The sequence below is a fragment of the Urocitellus parryii genome, chromosome 14 (genome assembly GCF_045843805.1).
Source record: "Urocitellus parryii isolate mUroPar1 chromosome 14, mUroPar1.hap1, whole genome shotgun sequence".
Taxonomy (NCBI): Eukaryota; Metazoa; Chordata; class Mammalia; order Rodentia; family Sciuridae; genus Urocitellus; species Urocitellus parryii.
The window spans coordinates 56778742-56791071 of record NC_135544.1 but is presented as its reverse complement, the minus strand read 5'-3'; the positions used below and the strand labels follow the sequence as shown (position 1 = coordinate 56791071).

The following is a 12330-nucleotide window of genomic DNA, read 5'->3' as shown; positions in this document are numbered from 1 at the left end:
GAGCTGTCCTGGAATATGGTGCCAGGGAGGCTTCCTGGTGCGGGTCCCGCAGACACCCCAGAAGCTCTGTTAGGTGGGTGGTGGAGGCCATGGGTCTCAATTTAAGAAACCATTTTCAACTACATGGAAAAATGTTGCTTCGAAAATGAAAAAAAGTAGTGAAAGTGTGCTTTCCAGGACCATAAAAAGGCAAAGTGATTGTGCTCCTCAAACTGGAGGAATTTTGAGGTTATGTGGGGGCGGGGGGATGCGACCTTGGACACAGAGCGGCTGGGTCGTTCCTGCTTCCTCTCTGTGTTTCTAGCATCCGAGTGGCATCTGTAGCCCTCTAAAATGCAACTTGGATACGTCTGTGAAGACTCCTCTTAGGTCTTCTGGGGTCCACCTTTCTGTAGCTGCTGTTTTAGCAAGGAACCCTGGAAGCTCCCCATCACTGTGAGCATGACTGTGCCCCTTGAGCAGCCGGAACCTGGGGAAAGAGCGGGGAGAGGCAGCATTTGGATGGTGTCACAGGAGCATGTGGTGGCCGCACATGCTCCTGTGGGAGCCCAGCCTCCCTGTTGGTTTCCACTCTGACAACACAGACTGCTCTCCCTGCCCCATCTGCTGTCTGAGGGTTGTTCTGTGCAGGTCCCCAGCAGGCAGAGCTGGAGAAAGGGGTCTGCCAGTTAGCAGAGCACGGGGCGTGCTGGTAGAGAGCGGGCCCTGGCCAGTCTGCGTAGTAGGCCCATGAGGACACGGCAGATACCGAGGGCTGCATTCTCGGGGCCACAGCGGCAGACATGGGCCTCTGACGTTTTCAGAAAATAGCATTTTAGCAATCACAATTGCAGATTTTTACTAGTTAGGTAAAAAATGCACTGTTAATGTGTTTTGGGAAAAGGATTTCTGAAATTTTGATGTCTTTTAAAAGTTCTTTCCAAGGAATTCCTGTGAGCATCGCAAATCTTGAAAGAAAATAAAGTCAGTCCCACAAATATGAAAAATCCCACATTCAAATATTTATGAGAAATGACAAAAACTAAGGGTAATTCTAAAGGGACAAACAACACCCTCCCCCAGAGAGGAACTTCTGGAGCATTCTTATAAAGAATGTTTAATGATAGTGCCAAAGATGTGAATCTGATAGTCTTTCAGTTGTAATTTTATCTGTTCTTTAAATCTTTTAGGTGTTTAAATTATATATTATTAAATGTCTTTACCCCCTTCAATTTAAAACTTTATTCCTATAGAATTGGGTGTCTTTCAGAGGTTCTTAGGTGGTAGTAGTGGCAAGTCTATTGCATCTGTGACTTCCAAAGGCCAGCATCACCTTTGGATAAAGTATTCTCTAAAGTGCAAGTTAGATACACTGTGTAAGAGACCCTCTGGCGCTCCACTTCAGGGCTTCTGGGTCCACCAGTCTCTTGTTGCAACTGTTGCTTTAGCAAGAACCCTGGACACTGTGATGAGTGTCATGTAGGTGCCCTTGAAGTGCTTCTGGCCTCCTGCCTCTGCCCAGGCTGACACACCCATGTGTGTGCAGCTCCTTAAAATGAACCTGCAAGTCCAATTCCAGTGCCTGTAGGTAACCTAATAGTAAGAGGGAAACCAACCATATCAGTAAGTGAAATATGTGTTTACTAATGAAATTAACTTTAGGGGACAAACTAAAAAGCATTTTAAAATCTGTATGTTTAGGATATTCAAGAAGATAAATGAAGAAACTACAATAGAAAATTGGCAAACTAAATAAAAATGATAAAATTTGAAATTAAATAACTATTGAAAGAATTCTATATGTGGATTTTTAGATTAAACCCAGTTGATGAGGGGCTTGGTGAATGTTTCTAGTGAATGGTTCTGGGACAACTGACATAGGGAAGCAAGTAATCTCTCCCTCCTTCCCCCCTCCTCCCTCCCTTCCTACTTTCCTTTCTTCAGCAGACAGAGACATGAAGGATAACTTGAGATTCATTGATTGGCATATTCAGGAATTCCAGGGAAACAGAACGGCAGGAATGATGGTGAAGCAATATTTGAGGGTACAATAGCTGGGAATTTTCTAGAATGGAAGGAAGACACAAATGATCATATTGAAAGTACATTTTAAGCCCTAAGCAAGGTAAATAAAAAGTAATAACACCTAGCCATATCAAAACTAAACTCCAGAATATTAAGAATAATGAAAAAAATTGAAACTATGAAGATAGATTGCCTACCAAGAAATGACATTTAGACTGACAGCAGACTTGTCTTCCATCAACATGGGAGGGCAATAGACTGGCACCTGTAAAGTACTGATGAAATCTTGAAATTTATACCCAGCTTAACTCAACTGATAAGACAAAGGATAAACATTTTCAGACATAAACAGATTTAAGCAATTTGTCAACTTGTTTGCACTTACTAAAAGGGCCACCCTGAATACCTTATTGAAAATGGATCCTTCCCATCATTCCTGATCTGACTCTGCTCTCCTTATTTTTTATAGCTCTCTTTAACCTCTTCATTACTACATCATCTACATATTTGTTATTTTTAGTATTTCTTTTCTCTTCCCCACCAGAGTGTATGCCCTACAAGAGGGTAGGATCTTGTCTGTTTTGTTCACTCATGCGTACCAAGTTCCTAGAACACCTTCTGGTACACAGCAGGCACTGCACTGTAATAGTTGTTGAATGAATGAAAAGCAGTAAAGTACCAGTGTAGGAATAGACAAATGAGCGGGGCATAACAGAGGTCCTAGGAACAGGACCACTCAGTGATGTACGATAGAGGTGACATTAGAGAGAAGTGCAGCAAGAATGGAATATTTAATAACTACCACTTTGGGGAATATAAAAGAGTAAATTGAGCCTGGCATGGTGGCACATGCCTGAAATCCCAGCAACTTGGGAGGCTGAAGCAGGAGTATCGTGAGTTTAAAGCCAGTTCAGCAACAGCGAGGTACTAAGCAACTCAGTGAGACCCTGTCTCTAAATAAAATACAAAATAGGGCTGGGGATGTGGCTCAGTGGTCAAGTGCCCCTGAGTTCAATTCTGGGTACCAAAAAAAAAAAAAAAAAAAAGAAGAAATTGAATCCCAACCTCATACCCTATACAGAATTACTTCCAGATAGATTGGCAGCCTAAAATGAAGAACAAAACTTTAAAGCTTCTGAAAATATAGGATACTGTCTTTATAATCTTTATGTGTGAAAGAAGGCATCATAACCAAAGATAAACGGCAAATTAGACACAATATCTGAAAATAAATAATGGGCAAAAATAGTATTCAGAACATATTGAAATTATAACAAATATGAAAAACATAGCAACCTCATAGAAAAATGAACAAAGACAATTTACGAAAGATCAAATGTAAACAGCCAATATACAACATGTAAAGATCCTTGACCTTAATTAGCCATGTTTATATTAAAGTCACAATGAGATGCCACTTAAAACCCAGCCAACTGGCAAATTGTATATAACTTGTAACACCAAATCCTTGCAAATCTATGGCAAAACAGGAATCTCCTTTACAGCCTGGGTCAGTGACACCCGGCAAGCTCTTTCCAAACCCAGAGTGCCTAGACGAGAACTGTAGCAGATGACTGTGATGGGCTCTTGCTGTGTGCCCTAGTGAAAGTGCACTCTTTGGGGGTCAGGTCCTCTAACCCCACAGAGCCAAGAGTTGTGGGGACAGGAAGAATAAAGCCCCTGGTGGGTCACCGAGAATGGTAAAAGGAACTAATCTTGTTTCCACCCCTTGCTTTCAAAACACGTGCGTTGTCTTCTGGGTGGCATGGCATGCCAGTGTCTTTGGGGTCTTTCGGGGAGGGCCTGTCCTGTGTCCTGAAGGACGGCACACACCCTCAGGGTGCCATCTCTGAGTTGGTCTACCCCTGTGTCTTGGTGCTTTTTCCAGACAACAGCTTCTGGGCAGTGCACTGTATAGTGAATAGGTGGAACTGTGTCACGAGCCACAGATGTGTCCCCTATGCTATGAAGTCTGTCACCTGCTCTAACCTGATAGTATGTTGTTGAGCCCCTGAAGGCAGAAGAGGCAGACCCATTCCAGGAGTACCTGTCTCTTACGGGAACATGCATGAGTTCTCTCACCCCTTGGCCCCTCGTGGTGGATCGATCCCCTTTAGCCGGTTTACAGAGTCCCCATACAGCCACAGGTATGGAGTGAGGGACGGTGTGGGCACACCCCAGTACACGCTGGGGAGGCTGGCTACCTGTTCACACAACCTGCTTATGCCCTCTGGCCCTGCTTACGTGTGATCCTGGATATAACTTCTCTTCCATGATGGGTTGTGGCTGCACCCACTGGGCTAGCTCTCGATGGTCAGTTTTAGCGCCTAGTCCCCAGGATTCCCCTGGGTGGTCATTCAGTGGTGAGCATCAGTCGTACCCACATCAAGGTCTTGAAATGCCTTTTCCCATCTAAAGAACCAGCGCAGGAAGTTGCCCTCTGAGGACAGGAGCAAGTTGAGGCACATTGTGATGCGGGTCAAGTAGCCAGCGTTCTTTAGCCGACAAATAAAAAGGAAAACAATTGAAGCAGGACTTGTCAATGGAAAGGACTTAAAAGTGCACCAAAATTTTAAAATAAAAAAGACTAATATAATGCCAGAGACAGACGCTTAGATGATAAAAATATAAAGACACACAGGAAGGAATTACTATAAAAGTCAATAGGAGTTACTTTGGGGAGGGTTGTGGATGGTGGTCACAAGATGTTTGCCTAATAGTGCTTTCAGAAATGTGTTTCATGTGTTTTTTTTCTGTATTTGTGCTTTATTTTCTAAAAATAGGTTAAAATATGAGTATTTAAAATAATATAGTGAGTACCATATTTTATTTGATGATAAAACTCCTTTTGATTATTGAAAGTTACAAGGAATTCTTCCATAAATAAGCTTGTTTTCTTTGTTTAAACACACATGCTCTCACACTCAAAACCCCAAAATTGAATGCTCTGCCATACTGCAAGCCACGAGATAAGACATTGCTTCCAGGAGGAGTTGTTGTTCTGACAACCCCTGTCCTAAGTCAGTGCCTCTCCAGATACGTGTCCATTGATCTCACACCAATTCTGTCAGCCACAGGTGGCACCTTGGAGGCCTTGGCCCAATGGGAGTCTGGTTGTCCTCCCTGCAACACGGCCATTTCTTGATCCCTACTAAACATTATAAGAGGATGAACTGCTTTTTTACTTATAACTAATGTTTTGTTTGGTTCGGTCAAGAATATTTTAAGTTTTGACAAAACCCCCAGTGGAGCCTGAAACCGCAGATAGCAGTGAACATTATATATACAGTGCTTTCTGGCTTCTTGTTGGTGTATCTGAATTGCTGGCATTCCTAGCCTTGTACTTTGTGGCTATTATTAAGGAGAATAGGGTTTTCTTTTTTAATATTTATTTTTTAGTTGTAGTTGGACACATTACCTTTATTTTATTTATTTATATGTGGTGCTGAGGATCGAACCCAGGACCTCGCACATGCTAGGCAAACACTCTACCGCTGAGCTACAACCCCAGCCTAAGAATAGGGTTTCTTGAATATAAGTGCTGTGATACCACGACAGACAATCGGATAACTGATATGGTTAATGAGTGACTAACAGGCAGGCAGTGCACGCCACATGGATACGCTGAACCAAGGGATGATTCATGTGTCAGGTGGGAAAGAGGGGGACAGTGACATTTCATCACACTATTCAGAATGGCAAGCAATTTAATTATTTATTTCTGGAGTTTTTCATTCAATATTTCAGACCATGATTGTCTAAGGAGATTGAAATCTCAGAAAACAAAACTTAAGATAAGGGGTGTGTGTGTGTGTGTGTGTGTGTGTGTGTGTGTTGTGGGGGTGGACTATGGTACCATGAAGAGAGATGGCCTGAACCATCAGGAGGCACCTGGGGGAATTGGAGACCAAGATCTGGTCGGCTGGCTACTGAAGCCTGTCATGTCCCTTGTATGTAGAATGTTAGAGATGTGACACTCTTTGGTTTTGTTGTTGTGAGTCATTGTGCAATAGAAACGTTTTATTCACTGAACCCCATGGACTCTTGAACGTCAGGCGGGGTGCCTCCAGTGTGGCGCTTGCACGGCTCCTGTGTGGCTAGAGGCTGCTGATGTCCAGTAGTGTGGAGCTCACTGTTTCCCTGTCCTCCAGAGGTTCCGTAGCACCATTCCTTCGTCCCAGCAAAGTAAAATTTGTGCTGAATCCTTTTGCCAGAGACAGGGGATACTCAATTTTAATACACACTCAGAAAACATTTATTTATAATCACTAGTAACAAATAATTCACTTGTAAACAGGAAAAATGCTGTAGTACTTTGTAACTCAAGTAATGTATATGCTTCTATCATTTCTTTGAATTTTTTTAAAAAAATATATACCTTTCATTTTTAAAGTGATAGAACTCTATCACAGAAAAACTTTAAAAATGAAAAAGTATTTCTCCATTCTCACCACTGTAATATTCTCATGGTTATAACTTCAGTACAATTCCTTCCAGTCTATTTTGGTGTGAATATTTTTATAGTTATAATAAAAACATGCATATAATTGTGTTTTTCCTTTTTAATTTAGCCTTAGATAATTATGGTATAATCACATGCATATTTCCATGTTGCAACATTATCACAACAGTAATTTTTTACTGCATTGAATTTAATTATTTGGCTCTATCATATTTTAAAACTATTAACCTATTTTTGGGTGGTAGATTTCCCCTCACATTTTAGCAAGTAGAATATTTTTGTATAATGTATGACTTCATGAACATCATATTATAGCTATTTATTGTTGCTTTGAATTTTAAAAATAGAATATTAAATGAGTGTCAAGAATGTCAGCAAACTAAATTTTCTTACAGCTCTGTCATTAAGTCTATCAAATCTGGCAATTGTGGAGTAGGAGGCATACATTCACTTACCAACTGTTGTTCATCTTAGTTACATGTGACTTAAAAAACCTGAGTACAGTGTGAGTGAGGCCTCTGTCTTGCCACCTCTAGAGATGGGCGTGTTACAGCAGTTGTACTGGGCAGTCCAGAAGCTTAGGGTGGAAATGGGAGTCCCTGTGTGTGACCCAAGGACATGAAGCAGTAGCTGTGCTTGTGTTCCTGGGGCTGGGCCTGTTGGGAGGACATGCTGCTCCCTGTTGAATGGAGTGGACTTTTGTGAGTGAGTTTGTGGTTGTTCCTTCCCTTCCTTCCCCCTGTCCCCCTCCATCTATTATATTCAGTAATAGAATTCAAAAGAATGGATGTGTGGGTAATAAGTGATTTATCACATGCAAATTTACAGTGACTTTAAAAATTTAAAAAAACTGAGCAGTATGCAAAACGGTCCATTGGAAATACTGCATCAATCTATGTTGATTTTGTAAGTTTCTCCATTAAAATCAGCAATGTAGTGCTACACTTGTTTGTTAAAATATTTGAAAAATATGACCAGAAAGCTGTTCATTAAATGAATTTCTATTAATTTATGAATTGAGTATGGAAATATTCATAAAATAGTTATCCTTTTACTGTGTCATTGGGAAGGGTATAGATGACCTGATTCCATTAAAATCTAAGGCTTTGTGAGTTTTTGTACAGTGAAAACAGAGACATCCTTACAAACAACTTTAAATGAAACTATTTTAAAGGTTAAGACCCCTCCTTCTTTACAAGACAAAGTCAAGCTCTGTGTCCTGGCCCATAGGCACTGCAGTGCACTGGGCACTCGCCTTGGAAGGGGATTAACCTGTACCTTCTGTTTTTTTAGGAATGGGCTGTTTCTGGGGGGCCGAAAGGAAGTTCTGGATCCTGAAGGGAGTGTATTCGACTCAAGTGGGCTTCGCAGGAGGCTACACTCCCAACCCCACTTACAAGGAAGTCTGCTCAGGTAGGAGGACTGTGCTGTGTGTTACTGGGAGGGACAGGCCTGTCTTTGCCGGTGCACAAGAGCCTCTTCAGCATGGAAATAGCAGTTATGTTTAATATTTCCTTGGGCTTCCCTTTACCATCCCTGTGAATATACTTGTTTGCTTCTTTTACATTTTTAGAAGATAACAAACTTCCTCTGGGAGGGATCATTTAGCCTTTGCTGTTGGTCAACCACCCAGAGCCCAGTAGCTTCCAGCTTGCTGTGCCCTCTAGGCTGGGAGCACCAGGCTCTTTCTCCAAGGCTGCAGTCCACTGTGGGCTGCTGGGACTGGCCGCTCTTGGCCGCGTCTGGCAGTCGGTGCTATTGGCTGCATAATGGGGACGGGGGTGTGGCACGCTGGACAGGGCTAATCCACACAGTGGTGGATGCAAGGACCCAGGAACAGCAGGAGGGCAGGAGCCCCGTTCTCTGACTCTGGCACACTTGCTGCTGTCCCACTGGCCAAAGCAAGTCCCATGGTCTAGCCCAGGGTCAGTGTGAAACAAGAGACCAGCCCAGGCAGGGTTCAGGGACACAGGGGGGTGAGGAGATCACTGCAACGACCCCCCTCGTGGCTCAAATGGCTCAGGTAAAAGGCATGTTTTCTGGAGGGAAAAATCGTGAAAAGCCACACTATCACGCAGGGATCCGCAAACTGCAGCCCGCAGCCCCGCAGCCCATGCCCGCTCCCTGTGTGATTATGTAAATAAGGTTTTGTTGAAACACAGCAGTGCCCAATTTTAAAAACATGTTATCTGTGAACACTCTCCTGCCACAATAGCAGGGTTGTGTGGTGACCACAGACACTGTATGGTCTGAGGAGCCCGAGATGTTTACTCTCCGGCCCTTTACAGGAGAGGGGGGGAAAAGAGGGAAAAGGAAAAGAGAGGAAAAGGAAAAGAGAGAGGGAAAAGAAAAATGCAAAAAAAAAAAAAGGAAGAGGCAAATGCCCCCTTTGGAACGTTCTAGTTCAGTGCCAGCTTACCTCTCTGGATTTGTTTCTGGCCTTTATGAATTCCCTTTTATTTCTTGCCAGCTCAGGTAGTATGAAGGCTCATTTTTTAACAGAATATTTTGTATCCTATCCCAACTGGGAAGGTCAACTAGGTCTGCTGTCTGACACATTGACACAAATGAAATTTAAGAGTTCACAAGCAGCTTTATCTTTTAAAGTAAGCACTGGTTTCAAAATTAAACCAATGCTTACGCAGAGCTATAAATAGGTTCAGATGAACTGGGGAGATTGCCCAGGTGTATCCTCTCAAGTCTTAGGAATGAAAATGAATGGATTCCTTCCTGTGGATCCAGGCATGCCTTATCATCCTACGATGAAACTGTGGCTTAGAAAACCCCAGAATGTCCATTGCTTGTGCTGTTATCCTCATCTTGCAAAATGATGATGATCAGCCAGAATAGTGTGATTGACTGTTTGCTCAGACTCCCTCAGTTCACGTCTACCTTAATGACAACATGACAGGTACAGTGAGTTGAACTCCTACTATGTGCCAGGCACTTTTTATGTCTTTCATTTTTCCAGACAGTTCTCCCATGAGGCCTGTTGATTTCCATCTTTTACAGAGGGAGTGTTGAGGCTCAGAGAGGATAGGTTCCTCACCCAGGGTGCTCAGTGGCTGGAATTCCCACTTGGTTTGCTCTCAGCTCAAAGTTTACGCCATTGCCATGGTGTGAATCTCCTGTCTGCTGCTCCGCGCCAGCCCTTCTCCATTCATCTCCACACACTCCCTGCACCAAGTCACAACCCCTCTTTCAGGTCTATCCCTCTTCTGCAGTTTTAGATATATTAATATGTGTTTGAATGATCACTGTAGGAAAATACCAAAGAATTTTTTTGACCTTCTGATGTTTAGAAAGGAAATAACCAAACCCTTTAAGATGTAGCTCATGCAAACAGCTGGCGTTAGAGGTCTGTGGTGATGGGTGGAGATGGGAACTGTGGAGGCTAGTAAAGTGTGATGCCAACACTCCTGCTAAGTTAGCGGTGGCTTCAGGAAGTGTGGTTGCCATGGAAACTTGCTCCTGATTGGAAAGAGGTACTTACTGGGTCTAACCCAGACATGGAAGGAGAGATGGTTTCTTTCCCCTGAATTTGTTGTTGTTGTCCTGATCATAAAAGGGGTAACAAGAGGCTATGATAGAGTGGTTCCTCTGGCTCAGGATGGTAGAGGCTTCAAATCCCTGGGAATATCAGGGAAGGAGAAATAAAGTCCCCAGCTAGAGGAATTATGGTAACCATCTAATTACAGATTTCTGACTGAGGAGAGGAGTGCAGGAGACAAAAGTCAGGTGGCCTGTCAGGCCTTCCCTACCTCTGCCCCCTCATGCACAAAGCCTTGCCCAATGTGTTGGGGAAACCAGACTCTGCTAAGGGGTGTAATAATTGCTGAGGTTCAGTGTGGGAGAAACTCTAGTCTGTCCCAGTACTTGCATCCATTTCAAAATTGCTTACTCTTGGGTTGGTCAAACTTTGATCACAACCTATGAATATTTTGTAAAGATTTTTGTTTTTGATTTTTACTTTTTCAAGAAAAGAACTGTAAGGAGAAGAACTATTGTAGGCAAATTCCTTCTATTTTGTGGCAGCACATTGGAGCCAAAGGTACCACTTGGTTTCTTGGGTCAGGAACCAGTTTATGGAAGGAGGCTGTGAAAACCCCTCCCTGATCTCTCAGGGGATGAGCTGTCAGAGCCTCCACGGGACTGTGGGCGTGCAGATGGGCGGCCCTGAGCCCAGGAGCCAGGGCTCCAGTTGGCCAGGCACCCTGCTCATGGGTGTGCACAGCCCGGCGGGCCTGGGTGAATGTGTCTGCGAGCAGAAGCATGAGGTCAGCTAGCACCCCCTCGCCTCCAGTGGTGTCTCCCTGTGAAGACTGAGGGGCCTGAGACCGTGAAACCCAAGACAGAGTCGCCATCAGGCACCTGGAAAAGATGTACAACTTCTAGGAACAGATGAGAGGGGGGTGGCCCCAGCAGTGACACATGGTGAAGTTGACTGTTGTTTTAATTAGCTATTTTGCTGCTAATTAAAAGACCCACCAGAACAATTATAGAGAAGGAAAGTTTACTTGAGGGCTCATGGTTTCAGAGGTCTTAGTCCACGGAAGGCTGGCTCCATTCCTCAGGGCTCAAGGTGAGAAAGAACATCCTGGCGGACGAGTGTGGCAGAGGGAAACAGCTCACATGCTGATCAGAAAGCAGAGAGACTCCACTAGCCAGATACAGATATATATACCCCATGGCCCCACCCCAGTTCCCACTTCCTCCAGCCATGCCCTACCACTTCAGTGACCACTCAGTTAATTCCATCAGGGATTAATTCACTAATTGAGTTAAGACTCTCATTACTCCTCTGAACCATTTTGCATTGGCTCACATGCAAGCTTTTGGGGGACACCACATCTAAACCATGACAACTGTCATCTAAGCAAGATGCCTGTTGCATGTCAGGCACCTCCATCCACACATGTGCCTGGAGCCCGACGTAGGTGGAAGACAGAAGGAGCTCACATTTCCTGATGTTCACAGTAATGTTGCCCATTGGGAGAGAGCATGAAGATGCTGCCCTGAGTCAGAGTGGAGAGCTCCCCTGCTATGTGGGTGGGGGGACTCAGGAGGAGGTTGGTCAGCCCAGGGGAGGGGACGGAGGCCCCAGTGGCACCCTCTGGGATACTCTGGGAAGACCCTACCACCTGACATCATGACACTTTGAAATTATATCACTAACCTCTTGTTCTGATCCACTCTGTAGAATCTTCATTTTTTGTCTTCTGGTGGTGATTGTATACAGCAAGAAAATGCAATGAGAACAGATCAGTCAGGCAGACAGTTCTAATTCTCTTTCCAAATTCAATAAAATGTCACTCTGAGATGTATATCTCAGTCTATTGTGAGTTTAGTCTGCATGGGTCATTCTCTTCAAATTGGATTAACCTTGGGTGGAATTGAATGATAAAAATGGAATTTGGGCCTTCAAAGCTGAGAGCCAAAAGCCAGACCTCCATGATTTTCCAAAGGCTGTGATTGCCTCCTTGCATTTCCCTGGAGATTCCCCATCTCTCTAGTTGTCGATAATTTCATTGGAACCTGACTTATTTATTTCCCTACTTACTTACAAACCTGTTTTAAAAATGGCCATTCTCATGTAACAAGTGTGTAAGCTTCGTAAGCTTCCGTTCCTTGAATCTGTCAAATATGAGCCTGTAAGGCACAGGCTGAGAACTATTCCTCTCCAGGGTGTTTCAGGGCTGAGTGTGAAGCCTTCTGAAAGCTGCCCTGCTGCCCTAAATCAGGCCCTGGCCTTGACTTGATGGAAGGTAGCCAGCAGACCTGCTTTCCATGGGGCTTGTGACCTGTCTCTAGGAGACATGCTGAGAGGTTCTTCCCTAGAATGACTTGCTTGTATTCCTATGAAT

At 43.8% G+C, this 12330-nt stretch overlaps 1 protein-coding gene across 3 annotated transcripts in view; it reads left to right on the top strand.

Annotated features, from left to right (window-relative positions):
• Msra (methionine sulfoxide reductase A) overlaps positions 1-12330 on the top strand; it is a 345680-nt gene that overhangs the window by 159901 nt on the left and 173449 nt on the right. For all 3 annotated transcript variants that reach the window (XM_026398861.2, XM_077792491.1, XM_026398858.2), the window contains exon 3: positions 7760-7879. In XM_026398861.2, the coding sequence (XP_026254646.2) occupies positions 7760-7879 (120 nt within the window). The remainder of the gene's footprint in view (positions 1-7759; positions 7880-12330) is intronic.